Genomic DNA, 16741 nt, shown 5'->3' with positions numbered 1-16741 from the left:
TTCAAAGGATGCCCTCTACCCCCGGGGGGCATTGGGCCATCCAGGTGTCCTTTGTCCCTTGAGACCTCCCCTCCTGTACCTGGCTGGTGGCTCCCTGTCCCTTCCCTGCCCTCTCCCCGGGGTTAAAAGGAGCAGCACCCACGTGGGTCAGGAGTTCTGCTGGAGTTGTTGAGCCAGAATAAAGCTCTGGATCCAAACCCTCCACCAGAACCGACTCCTCTCCTTCCCCATGGCCCTAAAGCTTCTCTGCCAGAGGGAAACCCGAGGAGCAGCCCCTGATACAGGGGGAAGCTCCATCCCACCACCACCAGAGCTCCTGCACGCCTGGACTTGTCCCCACGTGCCCAGCTGCAGCACCCAGCCAGCCAGTGAAACACCACAGTGCTGCTGTTTGGGTCAGCACCAAGCTCAGGCACATCCCATCTGGCTATATTGGTAAATATTCCAATATTGGTAAATATTCCAATATTCCAATAGCAGGGAAGGAGGCTGCAGGTGTCAGCACACCTGCACGGGTTTGGTGGGGTTCACAGGGGAGGGGAGAAGCTGCTGCAAAAGGAGTTTTCAATTTCCCAGTCTGAGAAACTGGAATAAAATGAAATGAAAGAGGGGGAAAAAAGAGAGGGGTAAAGGGGAAATAAGGAGGGAAAGGGAAAAGAAAGGGGGAAGGCAAATAAGGGTGGGAAAAGGAAGAAACAAGGAGAGGAAATGAGAAAACAAGGTGGGGGGAAGAAGAAAAAACAAGGAGAGAAAGAAGGGGAGAAAGAAGGGGGAAAGAATGATAAACAAGGGGAGAAAGAAGGAGAAAACAAGTGGGGAAAGGGAAATAAAGGGAGGCAAAGGGCAATGTAGTTTGAAAAAAAATCCCCAAGTCTCCTTTATGAGTTTGGAATTAACTGAGGTGCTGAAGTGCAAACCCATCAGCCTGAGGGCTGCACACAGTGAGATAGAAGTGTCATGCAGAGGGCAGATGGCACAGGGGATTCACTCTGCACCCTGAAAATCTCTCCTCTGACCAGGCACCTCAGGTAAGGAGAGCCCCATCTGGATGGGGACATGTCCTGGGTGCCCTCAGCTGTGCATCATTCCATAAAACAAGTGACAAAGCTGGAGGGACCCCCTGAGGGAACAGCTCACTTGGTGACTGATCAGAGGAGGCAGCCCATTTTCTTTTCAGCCCAACAAGTGGGAAGGTTTTGAGGCCAGGAACCCAGAGCAGAGCCATGCACTCCAGCCTGGTGAGGAGCTGAGGCACCTCTGGCCCAGCACAGTCACACAGCACTGAAATTGCCTCCTTTGTGCAGGGACAGACCCAGCACAGGCAGGAGCAGGAATTTCTCCTCTTCCCACTCCCTGCAGCCTGTGCTGACACTGGCAGGTCCCTCTCACCAGGCTGTGCCTCTGGGCTCCCTGTCCAGAGGGCAAAACTGCAAGCTAAATCTCCTCTGCCAAAGGCACTCAAGGCACAGCCACTGATGTTGGAGGACCATATTTTGCCATCACAGTGCTGTGATTCTGCATGGGCTTGGTGGAAAACAACTTCCAGGTGTGTGGGGCAGCAGTGCTGCTGTGAGCAGGAACCCCCCCAGGCTCAGCTCTGGCCCCCTGCCTCTCCCTCCAGCCATGCCCTTTGCACAGATTTGCTCCTGCAATCAGAAAGGGCCGATGGCTGGAACTGGAAGAAAGTTCTAGGTGGAATTGTAACACTTTTTGTTTGGTGGGGGTGTTTTGTTTGTGGATTTTTTTTTTTTTTTTAAATTAAATGCCATCACCCACACCAGTTCCTACCAGGAGCATCAGCCTGAGCTCTGCTTCCAGGTGGAGTCATCCCCAAAATCCCCTGGCTGGTGTGTTCCCCACAGGGCTGCAGCTCTTTCAGGATTGATTGAGCTGGCACAGGGCTGCTTTTCCTCTCCCCCCATCACTGCTCAGCAAATATTGGCCTCAACACAAGCATTTGGGGCTGGGGGAGTGGTTTGTGTGCAGCAGGAAACCTCGGCCTGCGCTCTTTGCTTGGGCTCCAGAACTGAGAATGAACTCCTGTGATGTTCATCCCAGCCCTGGTGGACAGCAATCACCCATTCATAGAAGGAGCTCATGGTCTGGCAGGTTCTCACAGGGAGGAGGCCAAGAAGGAGGGAACAGAGCCTGACTCCCCTGCCCAGGGCTGGGAGGATGTGGGAGGCAACAGGGAAGATCCTTCAGATATTTTCTTTCTAGAGAACAAACACTTTCAAAGGCCTTGATGAGTGTTCTCTTTAAATCAAGCCAGCTTTGGGCAGGCTGGGGACTTTTCCTCTCTGCAATAATTCTGCCTCAGAGCTTTGCTTTGGATTAGGGCAGAGCAAGCAGGAAGGATGGACAGCTGAGCTGGCTCGAGGAGCACTTTAGGAAACACAGATCTGCTGCTGTTCCCTGGAAGTTTTAGCTTGCAGTTTTGCCCTCTGGACAGGGAGCCCAGAGGCACAGCCTGGTGAGAGGGACCTGCCAGTGTCAGCACAGGCTGCAGGGAGTGGGAAGAGGAGAAATTCCTGCTCCTGCCTGTGCTGGGTCTGTCCCTGCACAAAGGAGGCAATTTCAGTGCTGTGTGACTGTGCTGGGCCAGAGGTGCCTCAGCTCCTCACCAGGCTGGAGTGCATGGCTCTGCTCTGGGTTCCTGGCCTCAAAACCTTCCCACTTGTTGGGCTGAAAAGAAAATGGGCTGCCTCCTCTGATCAGTCACCAAGAGAGCTGTTCCCTCAGGGGGTCCCTCCAGCTTTGTCACTTGTTTTATGGAATGATGCACAGCTGAGGGCACCCAGGACATGTCCCCATCCAGATGGGGCTCTCCTTACCTGAGGTGCCTGGTCAGAGGAGAGATTTTCAGGGTGCAGAGTGAATCCCCTGTGCCATCTGCCCTCTGCATGACACTTTTCTCTCACTGTGTGCAGAAGAACAGAGGAGACCTAGTGATGTGTGGAAGCAATCAAGGCACCACTGCATCACAGAGACACTGTCAGAGCTACTGGGGATCCCACAGGCTCCAAAATCCACCCAGATCCTTGTGGCCAAGGAGTGACAAGGATCTCAGGAAGGGCACAGCCAGAAATTCAGAGAGATCCCAGTCAGTAACTCAGCTCCTGCTCCAGGGTTTTCTATCCAAACAAATATTGCAGCAGGCTGTGAAGGCGCACAAGCACACCCAGAGCTGGGTCCACTCATCAAAATCCTGTCCCACCCTTTTGAGACTCACTAATTCACCTGAGAAGGAACAGCTGAGGAAGGGGATTCACACAGGAGTTATTACAGCTGAGGCCTGTCACCCTGCAAACTTCCCTGGCAATCAGAAGATCTACAGATGCAAAGAGGATCCCACCCATCTGTTCAAAAAAAGTTTTAAGGTCAAACCTCAGCCATTCTGCCTCTCTGCAGACTTTGGGAAGGCATTTTAAAATGTTCTGACAACAGCAACAGCGCTGCATCCTGACCTTTCAGGGCCATCTCTGTTCAATTACTCATCTTGAACAGCTGGAATTTATTCCAGCAAGCCCACTGGCCTGTGTGGAACTTCACTGTGGCTCTGTGTGTGCCAGAGGGAGCCCCAACACATCCTGCAATTCCCACTGATGGCTGGGAGGCAGCTGCTTGCTCCTCAATTAAAGACCTCAATTAAAGCATCCATCAGCCCGAGCTGAGCTGCACCAGTCTCACGGCAAACACAGGAGGCTCCCAGACAACACAAACACCACGTGCCTCTCTGAGAACCCAGCATTTCCTGCAGATTAACACACCCAGTTGGTTTTACACCAACCTGCCCTAAGCTTGATTCGGCTCCTGGAGTTTTGGATCCCTTTAGGAAGTCCCAGATTTAGGCACGGCTCAGCAGAGCCCCTGCTGGAGCACCTGAGCCGACTTAACCCCATCACATGCTCCAGCAGCACCGAGGCCAGGAGAGGCTGCTGAGGAGGGGCTCATTCATCTGCTGCTCTTTGATTCATGTCCCGTGTGCTTGACCTGAGAGGAGCCCTGAGGATTAATGAAAATCACATGCTGGGCCCTTTTCCTGGGGTGGGATTTAGTCAGTTTGATTCCTGAATGCTCATTCTGCCATGGCTGCTCCCAGCTCAGCATCCTCCTGCCAGGAAATTTGGGCACTCCCAGATCCCAGGACAAAACCAGCTCCAAGTGCTTGTGCTTTGACAAAAGTCCTATGGCACTCAAGTTTGTCCATCTAAAATCTGCATTACAAGGCCACACAAAATAATCAGATTTTCCCCTGTAGCTCCTTCTGACCAGCACTGTTTCTGCCAATTCAGAACAGAAACCACAGAGGGATTTTCCTTTGAATTTAATGCAGATTATTTCAGAAACTCTGTTCTAAACATTTTTTTGATTGTGGATTACCATCAAGTTCCATCTTTTTTTTTCCCCAGCTAATCATATCAAATTTTTATTTGAAAATTATGTAATGGCAGCCCCATTTTTGTAGACCTTGGTGTGGCCTCACATTCCAGCAGTGCCCAAATGAAACACTTTGGGAATGCTGCTTGAAAGGCTTCAGATTGCAAATTTTCCATGCTGAGCACATGGCATGTGTATAGAATAAAAGGCAACAAGATATAAATATATTCACAATAAGTCCAGGGGAAAAAAAAAGGGGAGGAAAGATATGAAACACTAAGACTGAATGACCATTAGAAAATGTGATAATGGAATATTCACCTTATTTTTGCACCTTAATAAGAAAACTGTCCATCAGCTGCTGTCCAGAAGGGAAAGAGCAGGATGGTGTCTCCTGTTGGACCTGTGTTAGTCTGACTCTGGTGCACAAGGAGGACATGAGGAGCCACAGATCTCCTGAATTTAATTCTTCTCCTGAAGAGTTTAACTGGTTTTACCAATTTGTTGGGAGAGTTGGAGGCCAGGGGAAAATTAATGAGTGGAAAGCAGCCAGGAAAAATCTAGACCAGTTTATTTACTAGAAACAGCATGAAACAAGCTATTCTATTGACTCTCCACTGCTTCTTGGTGAGATTTATTGTGAGCCATGAGCGAGTTCGACACGAGTCTTGGAAAAAAGTGCAGGAACATAAGCACCAAATAAAATGAGCAGCCAAATTCCTGGCCACTCCATCCACTGACCTTAACATTTTTGTTCACTAAGGCTCTTTATTCCAAACAGCAGCTCTGAGAGAACCAAGACTGCCAGCCCCATTTTTGCACAGAACTGCAGGGACCAAGTTAATCCACCTGGATTTGAGTGCTTGCAGTGGTTTGGGCTCTTGGCACGTCCTGCTCAGTTGTTTGTTGGAACACATTACATCAGCCTGGCTTTCAATGGGATCTTTCCAGCTTATTAGTGGAAGAAAAGATCACAGAGAGTGTGTTGTTCAAACACAGCAAGGCTGAGAAAAGAGGAGGGTCAGTTGTCCACCCCTACAAACAATTATCTAAATCCTGCAGGTGCTGAGCTGGGCAGGATTCCTGCATGATTTCCTGGAAGGAAAAGGACTAGGAGAGCTGTCTGCTACTGAATACTTCTCCTCCTCAGCTTCCTTGACCTCTTCATCTTTTTTCTGATTTCTGAACATTCTATCTTTTCTATAAGATGGAGAAATTCAGCATCTTTATTTGAAATGTGCTTGAGAGCCACCTGTACTTAGCAGAGAGATAGGACAAACTTTAACCTTACTTAAGAAAGCCTTTGGATAAATGCAAAAGTATTGCATTACCTGCTGGAGTCTGGGGAACACTGGGCTGCTCAGCTGTGTGGGAATGTGTCTCCCTTTCTTCTGGCAAGTTCTTAGCTGCAAATACAAAGAAAAACAAACTCATTTGTCACATAATTCATTAATGATGCCTCTCTAGTAAATGTTTGTATTTCCAGAGGTGGCATAATCAGTTTCCTGATACACTACACACCTTGAAAGCCCATGCAGAATCTCCAAAGCATGCTACATTTCATGGATTTAATTTTTATCCAGGAATATTCACTTCAGATCAAACAGTATCACTCATTTTCTCTTCAGTTCATTCTGACTGGTAAAACATGTATCCATGAGAACAGAAAACCAGTTATTTCAAGCTGAAAAGCAGCTGCCATTATCACTTAATCAGCTGTACTATGAACAGCAAAATGATAACACAGAGCAAGTTCAGAATTCTCCTCTCTCTACCACAAGTATGGAATATTAATTTGCTCGAATGACCATTTGTGACATCCTACAGCTGAACCACGACAGAAAAGGGAAGAAAACGAAACCTACAGGCAGAAGAACACTGAGACATGGGCATCTGCTCTATCCTGGTGTTGTTCCTGCAGGATGCCACCTCCATCTGGCAGTGGTTGGGGTAGATGTGGCCGTCAGAGGCACACACGGGCTCGCCGTCGTAGCCGCAGTCCCGCGAGCACAGGCACTGCTCGAAGTGCTCGTCCTCCAGGCAGCCAAAGATGTTGTTGCAAGGGCCAGAGTGGACAAAGCCTGGGGATGAAACAAAGCCCAGTCAGTCTTGCACAGCACAGGGAAGGTGGAATGGGAATAGTTCACTGATCATCAGTTTTTGTGTTGAATTCTTGAAGATTTCTAAGAGGAGTTACAAACTATAGAGTTCAAAGGTCTGGGAACAAAGGTGCCTTTTTGAAGGAGCCGTGGTGCAACAGCTTCCTGACTTGGGATAAAGCACCCCTGACTTGAGATAAAGCACCCCTGGCTTGGGATAAAGCACCCCTGACTTGGGATAAAGCACCCCTGACTTGGGATAAAGCACCCCTGGCTTGGGATAAAGCACCCCTGGCTTGGGACAAAATGTCCCTGGCTTGGGATAAAACAGCCCTGGCTTGGGATAAAACAGCCCTGGCTTGGGATAAAGCGCCCCTGACTTGGGATAAAACGCCCCTGGCTTGGGACAAAATGCCCCTGGCTTGGGACAAAACGCCCCTGGCGTGGGACAAAACGCCCCTGATGAGGGATAAAATGTCCCTGACGTGGGGTAAAACGCCCCTGACTTGGAATAAAACGCCCCTGACTTGGGATAAAGCACCCCTGACTTGGGATAAAACAGCCCTGACTTGGGACAAAGCACCCCTGGCTTGGGACAAAACATCCCTGGCTTGGGATAAAGCACCCCTGGCTTGGGATAAAGCACCCCTGGCTTGGGACAAAACATCCCTGGCTTGGGATAAAGCACCCCTGGCTTGGGACAAAATGTCCCTGGTGTGGGACAAAACATCCCTGGCTTGGGATAAAGCACCCCTGACTTGGGATAAAACGTCCCTGATGTGGGATAAAGCGCCCCTGACTTGGGAAAAAGTGCCCCTGACTTGGGAAAAAGTGCCCCTGACTTGGGACAAAATGTCCCTGACTTGGGAAAAAGCGCCCCTGACTTGGGATAAAACAGCCCTGACTTGGGATAAAACAGCCCTGACTTGGGATAAAACCTCCCTGACTTGGGATAAAACAACTGGTGTTTGGCCACAGAGCACAGAAAGGAACACAGAGTTTCTGGGGTAAATTATTCCTTTCAGGGATGTATGAAATTGTTCAATCTTCCTACAGGTAATTGTGGAACTCCACTGCAAAATATTGGAAACAAAGAAAAGCAAATTGCATGGTAAGAAATACTAGAGGGAAAGAAAAGCAAACTTCATGGTGAGGATTTTTTACCTCCTGATTTACTGACACACCTCCCCTTGTGCAGGTTCTTCCAGAATTAGACATTTTATCTTGCCTCTGAAGCAAATCACAGGCACTGCTCTGTTTGTCCTGACTTTAACACTGCAACCCCCCAAACCTTTGTGAAATCTCCACTGACACAGAGAGGGAAACACAACATTTGTCTACATATAATATTATATAATAAGATATAAATTTATATTTTTATATATAAATATAATAGAAAAATTATATTATTTTATTATACTAACACAGAGAAGGAAACACATTTGTCTAAATATAATTTATAATATCTAATAATATATAATTTTATATATTCATATATAAATATAAAATAAAATAATATAATTGTATTATACTAACAGAGAGTGAAACACATTTGTCTAAATATAATTTATATATAATAAGATATAATTTTATATATTCATATATAAATATAATATTAAAATTATATTATTTTATTATACTAGCACAGAGTTAAACACAACATTTGTCTAAATAGAATTTGTAATATTCTAAAATAATATATAATTTTATATATTTATATATAAATATAATTTGTAAATTATATAATTTTATTATACTAGCACAGAGTGAAACACATTTGTCTAAATAGAATTTGTAATATTCTATAATAATATATAATTGTATATATTTATATATAAATATATGAATTTATAGAAGCATAAACATATTTATTTATTTATATATTTATATAGAAATATAATATAAAAATTTTATAACTCAGAATAGAAATGTTCTGAGTTCAGAACAGTTGTGGGCCCCATTTTTCCCAGAGATCTGTGTGGTTTTGGGGTAACTCACCAACCCACTGGCTGGCTGAGCTTTCCACCTCGTTGCAGGTTGGGCCATCACAGAGCTCCCTGGCCAGGGGGCTGTTCTCACTCACGTTGTAGAAACGAGTGGCTTCAAAAGCTGCAGCAAGGAGGAGAAATTCCAGCTGAGGCTCCAGCCTGGAGATCTGCTGGCAGCAGGGATCAGAGGGGAACAGCACCCACCTGGCTCGTAGTAATCGTACACTTTGATGGGAACAGGGGCTGTTTTCCCAACGATGTGCTCTCTGAAAGCTTGGAACTTCACACAGGTCATGCACTGGCTGGGAATCTGTGAGAAATGGTGGGGAAGACTCAAAAACTGCACTTGAAAATGAACACAGCACGTGCCCCAAATGCCAAGCACAAAGATACCTCCAATACTCCAAGTACAGGATCAGAGATGATAAAAACCAAACAGGGTGAAGCAAACCAGGATGCTTGGCTGACCTTTAAAGCTCAGATTTGCCCCTGACACTCCAGCTGGGCTCCCTGCCTTGCCCACAACCACGAGACAATTTCCTGCTGCAGACCAAGCCAAGAGAGATCTCACCTTCCACTCTCAGGTCTGTGCTGGGGGAGCTAAATTATTCTGCATTTAGCACTGCTAGCTGGACCTGCAAATCAGATTATTTCAAGGCAAAAATCTGAGTGATATTCACCCAAAACCACTCCATGGGCTGAAGGGAATCACCTGCCTCTGTCATACTTTGGTTTCCTAGCAAAACCAGAACCCCACCTGCAGCAAAAGAAGCTCAAGCAAAAACCACTTAAAGCTGCAGGGTGATGCTCACCCCTGAGGGACCCCAACACCCTGGCCTGTGCCTCATCCCCTGCTCATTTGCCTCTCATTAAAATCCAACAGAATTATAAGAAACAAAGCCATTACCTCATCAAAATAAAACAGGACCTTTCTTCCATCCACTTCATATCTTTTTAACCCAATCTGCTTGTTCATCAATAACTGGGGGTGAAAAAAAATTAAAATTGTCATGTTTAGTTTAATCTCTAGGTAGAAATGAGAGCACAAGATTTCAGGCTGCTTAGAAAACTGATCAGACACTAAACTCCAGGGATTTCTTCTGCTGGAAAAAGGTGTTTCCATAAGAGAGGGGAAATGCAAAGAGATTGGAGTTGCTGTCACATGGCTGAGTGGGAAAAGCCACCTGTGTGTCCCTGCCTGTGTCCAGCTGAGGAATTCTTGTAAGAAAGGGAAAATGCAAAGGGATTGGAGTTGCTGTCACATGGCTGAGAGGGAAAAGCCACCTGTGTGTCCCTGCCTGTGTCCAGCTGAGGAATTCTTGCAAGGTGCATCAGCTGAGGGCTCTTCCTCATCCCCCTGGGACTCTGCTGCTGCCTCACCCATGATCTCACCCAGCAGCTCCCAGATTGCTTTCAGTGCCAAGGCTCCAGCAAGACCTCCGAGACCCCAAACCACTCAATGAAGTCTCTTATTTATTTACACCCCTGAGACCACCAGGGAATCTCCCTGGTATTGAAGGTCCCCTCCTCCCAGCAGCTGAAAAATCCAAAACATTCATCTGCCAGGAAAATGAATGCTCCCATTTGAACAGAGCAGCCATTTGAAAGAGCCCCAGGCACCCTCCCTTCTGACAAAGGGGGTCAGGCCAGGCCTCTGCTCCTCAGCTTCTCTCCCTTCCAGGCCCAGGGATTTGGAATTTGGGCTTTGCATTGAACCAGGCAGGCCCACAGACCCACTTTTTATATTTTTATCTTTTTATCTGCACCCCATCTAAGGGCACTTCCCATATCTCCAAACTTCATTTTCAATTTTCCAGAAGTTCCTCCTACGATTTCTGCCCTTGGAACATCTCAATACTGTGACTGCCCTGCCTGATCAAGCATTACTATTTTGATAATTTGTATTTAGAATGCATCTGGCACGTGGAAAATACCTAATGCTGAAGCTGGGGAGGATGAGGGTTTGTGGGAAAGGACTTTTGTGTTTTAATCAAAGTTTGGAGAGCCAAGGTGGGGCCAGAGCACTCTATTCTATAATTCTATTCTCTAAACTGTCCCATTACTTCCACCTCTGTCTGACAATCCTATTTGTAAACATATTCTTGTGGGAACAAATAATTATAACTACTATTATTTTCATAATTATTTCTAATAAATTTAAAAATTATTGTATATGATAATGCAATATTATGATATACATTATTATGTATATCTTAAGTTATTTGAGATGGCAGGCTAAAATCTCTACAGAAATGGGAACAAATAATTATAATTATTATTATTTTCATAATTATTATAATAATTATTACTAAGAAATTCAATAATAATTAGATATAGTAATGTAACATCAATATACATTATGATGTATTTCATAATTATTATACTAATTATTACTAATAAATTTAATAATTATAAATAATACTGTAATATTAATATACATTATTATGTATATCTTAAGTTACTTTGAGGTGGCAGGCTAAAATCTACAGAAATGGGAACAAATAATTATGATTACTATTTTAATAATTATAATAATTATTACTAATAAATGTGATTATTATATACAATAATGTAATATTAATATATATTATTATATATATCTTAAGTTACTTTGCGATGGCAGGCTAAAATATACAGAAATGAGAACATATTATCATTATTATTATTTTCATAATTACTTTCATAATTATTACTAATAAATTTTTAAAATATTATATATAATAGTTATATAATATATATTATAATATATTTAAATTATATATTATTATTATATATTATATCATAATAATGTATTTTATTATATATATCTTAAGTTACTTTGAGATCGTGGGCTAAAATCTCTGTGGAAACGGGAACAAATCATTATAATTATCATTATTCTCATAATTACTATAACAATTACCAATAAATATTAAACCAATAATAGTTCTATTGATAACAGTTCTAACTATGATTTAGAATGACACAAAACAAGCAGCACTGCTTCGTTCTGAACACTGAATTTTGCCCAAATTTGCCCCCAGCAGAGCACTCCACCTTGGAACGCCCTGCTCCTCCTGTAACAAGCCAAGCACCATCTCTTTAAGTCCCCCACAATATGGAAAAGGCCAATTTAATTTGTCCTTCTAATTTTAGGGCCCTGCTGGTGGCTGTTATTGCTCAGCACTCCATGGCTGCAGACAGGACTTTTATGAGGGCCTGGAGACGCCGGCGCCGCCGGGAGCTGCTGGGCTCAGCTAAAAGTGCATTTTTCTGCTGGGGTTTGATCTGTCCCAGCCCCGGCTGACCTCCTGACCCTGTCGACATCCAGCATTATTAGGAGGATTTGTGGTGGCTTGTGCACAGAGCCCTCATTAAGCAGAGCTGCCCTGGGGCTGCACGTGGGGCTGCTCCAGGCCTGGGCTGAGGGAAAATCACAAAATGCCAGAAAATGCCAGAAAATGGCAGAAAACGGCAGAAAATGCTGATTTACAGCCCAGCCCCTCCACAGCAGGGCGGGGAAAAGGCAGCAGGGGCAAAGGTGGGGCTTGGCTCTGCTCAAGGTGGGGTCCAAGAGAATGGTGAGGCTTCAGGGGGTGAATTTTGTGTTGGGCCCTTGTTCGGTAGCCATGAAGAAACCACAGGATGGGTTGGGTGGGAAAGGACCTTAAAGCTCACCCAGTGCCACCCCTGCCATGGCAGGGACACCTCCCACAGGATGGGTTGGGTGGGAAGGGACCTTAAAGCCCATCCAGTGCCCCCCCTGCCATGGCAGGGACACCTTCCACTGTCCCAGGCTGCTCCCAGCCCTGTCCAGCCTGGCCTTGGGCACTGCCAGGGATCCAGGGGCAGCCCCAGCTGCTCTGGGAATTCCATCCCAGCCCCTCCCCACCCTCCCAGGGAACAATTCCTTCCAAATATCCCACAAAAATCTCCCCTTTCCCAGTGGGAAGCCATTCCCTGGGTCCTGTCCCTCCAGGCCTTGTCCCCAGTCCCTCTCCTGGAGCCCCTCCAGGCCCTGTCAGGGGCTCTGAGGTGTCCCTGGAGCCTTCCCCTCTCCAGGTGAGCACCAGGGAACAATTCCTGCCCAATATCCCATCTAAAGTGGATTTTTTCCCATCTAAATTTCACTTTTCCCAGTGGGAGCCATTCCCTGGGTCCTGTCCCTCCAGGCCTTGTCCCCAGTCCCTCTCCTGGAGCCCCTTCAGGCCCTGTCAGGGGCTCTGAAGTGTCCCTGGAGCCTTCCCCTCTCCAGGTGAGCACCAGGGAACAATTCCCGCCCAATATCCCATCTAAAGTGGATTTTTTTTCCCATCTAAATGGGATTTTTTCCCATCTAGAAAAAAGGGGGAAAAAAGGGGGAAAAAAGGGGGAAAAAAGAGGGAAAAAAGGGGGGGAAAAGGGGGGGAAGGGGGAAAAGGGGGGGAAAGGGGGGGGGGAAGGGGTGAAAAGGGGGGGGAAGGGGGGGAAAAGGGGGGAAAAGGGGGAAAAAGGGGGAAAAAAAAGCAAAAACAGGAAGGGAAGGGGGGGGGAAGGAAAAAAAAGGGGAGAGAAAAGGAGTACAGGAATATGTTTCTTAAGAACTTTCCTGTTCTGCAGTGAAAACCCTTCACACTCTTTCTTTTGAGCCTTTCCCTCTGCTCACAGGACATTCCATAGGTTTAACACCATGAAGATATCCTGTTGTTCTCCTCCTGGGACATTTGGAGCTCTCTCTGGTTCTAATCCACATTTTTTTTCTGCTGTTATTTACATGAATGACTGTGCAAGAGAATGTATCTGACAGCCCTGCACATGCCCATCACTCCAGCACATTCAGCAGAGGGGGAAAAGCAGGAACCAAACCCACTGCAGGCTCCTCACCTAAATTTTCCTTTTTTTTTTCCCCCATGGGGATGCTGGAGAACTCCTACTCCCACCTGAACATTCAGTTGGTTGCATGAGAGAGAATATCAGACCCACAGGCAAATAAAAACTGGCTCATTTTACATGCTTGGATTTGAAAAGAGATTTCTCCAGGTGCAGCTTGTGAATGGATATAAATAAATGCAGATTTTTCTCCTTATAGGAATAATTTCATATCTGATCTCCTGTTCTGAAAGGAGCAATTGCTTCTCAGGGATTAACAGAAAAATTTCTGTGGCTTCAGGGACATCTGACAGCAGCTTCTGACATGGACTGTAAACCCCTCCAGAGGGCTTTTTCCTCCAAGAAAATGCAATGGTGTTTCAATTATAAATCAGCCAAATCAAGGGAAATCCTAGAGAAGATAAAGCAATGTGCACTCCTCCTTGAATTATGACAACAAATTAAACTTCACAATGGGTCTACTTAAAAATTCTTTCCTGAGATCTCTTCCCAATTTAATGAGCTAAAATTATTAACAGAAGAGGTCCTTTAGAAGCAAAATATTTTTACCAGCTCTCAAGGATGCAAAAGTTTTACACCTTTTCAGTTTCAATTATAAATCAGCCAAATCAAGGGAAATCCTAGAGAAGATAAAGCAATGTGCACTCCTCCTTGAATTATGATATAAAATTTAATTTCCCAATCATTCTACTTTAAAATTCTTTCCTCAGATCCCTTCCCAATATAAAGTTATTAACAGAAGAGGTCCTTAAGAAGCAAAATATTTTTACCAGCTCTCAAGGATGCAAAAATTTTACACTTCTTCAGTTAAACAGTCCTTTAAAAAAATAAATCTTTGCAGCATAAGAACCCCACCAGTGAATGGAACGTTCCACAAAATGTAATGAGTTGTAATGAATGGAATACTGCCACAAATATAAGGCAAAGCTCAAGATTACAGTTCATCTGCCCTGAAGGGCTGGCTGGGCACGAGGCACATTCTGTCCACCTCAGCTTGGCTGCAAGAAACACCATGTTCTCCCAGAGAGAAGGGGAAAAAAAAATAAAAAGGGCAAAAAATTCCAAGACACAGAGCCTCCAAAGAAATGGGATCCAGATGTTGGAGATAACACAGCTCACTAAGCAGCCATAAACAGCTCCTGTTAGAGCACATTTGCACCTCAGCTTTTCCAAGGGCTCTCAGTTAATTACTGTGCACTTGGCTTGGCCAGGCTGGGTTTGCTCAGCCTGCTCTGAACGCCTGTTCCCTCATTTCTGACAGATTTTTTGACAAGTGAAATCTCTTCCTCCCCCTTCCCAATTTTAATTGCATCTTTTCAGCAGTGCTCTGACACTCAATGGCCTCCTCTTGCCCCTCAGAGGGAACCCCTCCCAGGCAGAGATCCACATCCAAACATTGCACCCCCATCCCATCCCATGGATCCCATCCCATTGATCCTATTGATCCCATCCCATGGATCCCACCCCATCCCATTGATCCCATCCCATTGATCCTATTGATCCCATCCCATCAATCCCATCCCATCAATCCCATCCCACCCCATTGATCCTATTGATCCCATCCCATGGATCCAATCCCATCGATTCCATCCCATCCCATTGATCCCATCCCATCCATCCCATTCTATTGATCCTATTGATCCCATCCCATCAATCCCATCCCATCAATCCCATCCCACCCCATTGATCCTATTGATCCCATCCCATGGATCCAATCCCATCGATTCTATCCCATCCCATTGATCCCATCCCATCCATCCCATTCTATTGATCCTATTGATCCCATCCCATCAATCCCATCCCATCCCATTGATTCCATCCCATTCTATTGATCCTATTGATCCCATCCCATCAATCCCATCCCATCCCATTGATTCCATCCCATTCTATTGATCCTATTGATCCCATCCCATCAATCCCATCCCATCGATTCCATCCCATCCCATTGATCCTATTGATCCCATCCCATCAATCCCATCCCATCCCATTGATTCCATCCCATTCTATTGATCCTATTGATCCCATCCCATCAATCCCATCCCCTTCCATTGATTCCATCCCATCCCATTGATCCTATTGATTCCATCCCATGGATCCCAACCCATCCCATTGATTCACAGCCCTACACCCCCATCCCATGGATCCTATCCTATCCCATTGATCCTGTCCCATGCCATTGATCCCATCTCATCCCATCCCATCAATCCCATGCCATTGATCCACATCCCATCCTATTGATCCCATCCCATCCCATGGATCCCATCCCATGGATCCCATCCCATGGATCCCATCCCATCCCATCCCAATCCCATCCCTTACCTGCTCCAGGCTCTCAATATCTGCCCGAAACCCTGAGAACAGAGGCACTTCCAACACAGCCATGTTTGAGGATCCAGAGTGCAGCCATCTTCCCATGGCAACAAAAAGAGAGAAAATGGGAACAAACTCAAGATCCATGGACAACTCAGAATGGAGAAACCAACTCCAGAAGAAGAAAAAAATATCATATTAAAAGGCTCTCCTCATTGAAGTGCTTGGGGAAAGCCACGAGCCACAAGCTGGCTTTTAAAAATCCTCTTTTCTGCTATTATTTAACAAAATGATGCCAGCTCACAGGGGGTAGGAGATGTCCTGGAACACAGAGGCAGAAAAGCAGAGGGATGCAGGCACCTGTGGGGGTGCTTGCTTTCTTTTTCAATTAATCACTGAGAAAATGCACTTGGGAAAAGGAAATAAACCCTTGGAGTGGGAAAAACTTCTGTTCCACCCTGAGAGGAGAGCTGTGGATGGGCTGTGGTGGGAGAGGGATGCTAATTCCCTACACCAGGCAAGGTCAGTCAGTCCTGGGCTTTCACAAATGCCTGTTTGCCCCCTGGCACTGAGAAAAGGGCTTTTGCTAACGAGTCAGCTAAGTCACTGCCTCACTGGTGTTAAATCACTGCCTGTATCACCTCTAGAGTATGACTGAAAAGTCAGAAAAATCTCTGAAATTGAGATGTTATAAATGTGCACAAAACCCCACACAGAGAAAGGCATGGAGAGAAGGGCTGTTGGGGCAAAATCCCAATTTTTGCAGCATGGCAGAGGAGTGTCCATCCTGAGGCAGCTCCTGGAATCCCACAACAAGGCTCCTTTTCTCTGGGCTGCCAGCAGCTCCCAGCCCTCCCTCCTTGGCAGCTCACCTGTTTGCTGTGCCCCACCTGGGCTGGGCCCAGCAGGGCTCATCGGCTCATGCCCAGCTCTGAGAAAACACAATCCCACAGCTTCCAGCACCAGATTTGCCAGCTCTGAGCTGGCTCCTCTCTCTGGAGCCCCCTCAGCTCAGGGGTGGTGGACTGGCTGAGGTTGGGGTGCCACACCCCAGCCCAGGGCTCACAGTGGCATGAGGTGGCCTGGGGACAGAGCCAGCTGGCTCTGGGTGAGGCA

The 16741-nt window shown here is 46.0% G+C and overlaps 1 protein-coding gene across 2 annotated transcripts in view; it reads right to left on the bottom strand.

Annotated features, from left to right (window-relative positions):
• Positions 1-16741, bottom strand: part of CPAMD8 (C3 and PZP like alpha-2-macroglobulin domain containing 8) — a 64483-nt gene that overhangs the window by 5140 nt on the left and 42602 nt on the right. For both annotated transcript variants that reach the window (XM_059869931.1, XM_059869932.1), the window contains exons 36-41: positions 15635-15722; positions 9375-9449; positions 8672-8777; positions 8478-8588; positions 6246-6461; positions 5712-5786 (exon numbers count right to left, since the gene is read on the bottom strand). In XM_059869931.1, coding sequence (XP_059725914.1) covers positions 5712-5786; positions 6246-6461; positions 8478-8588; positions 8672-8777; positions 9375-9449; positions 15635-15722 — 671 coding nt within the window. The remainder of the gene's footprint in view (positions 1-5711; positions 5787-6245; positions 6462-8477; positions 8589-8671; positions 8778-9374; positions 9450-15634; positions 15723-16741) is intronic.

The sequence above is a fragment of the Haemorhous mexicanus genome, chromosome 29, assembly GCF_027477595.1.
Source record: "Haemorhous mexicanus isolate bHaeMex1 chromosome 29, bHaeMex1.pri, whole genome shotgun sequence".
Lineage (NCBI taxonomy): Eukaryota > Metazoa > Chordata > Aves > Passeriformes > Fringillidae > Haemorhous > Haemorhous mexicanus.
Note: the sequence above shows the minus strand (reverse complement) of the source record. Positions and strands in the feature narration are given on the sequence as shown.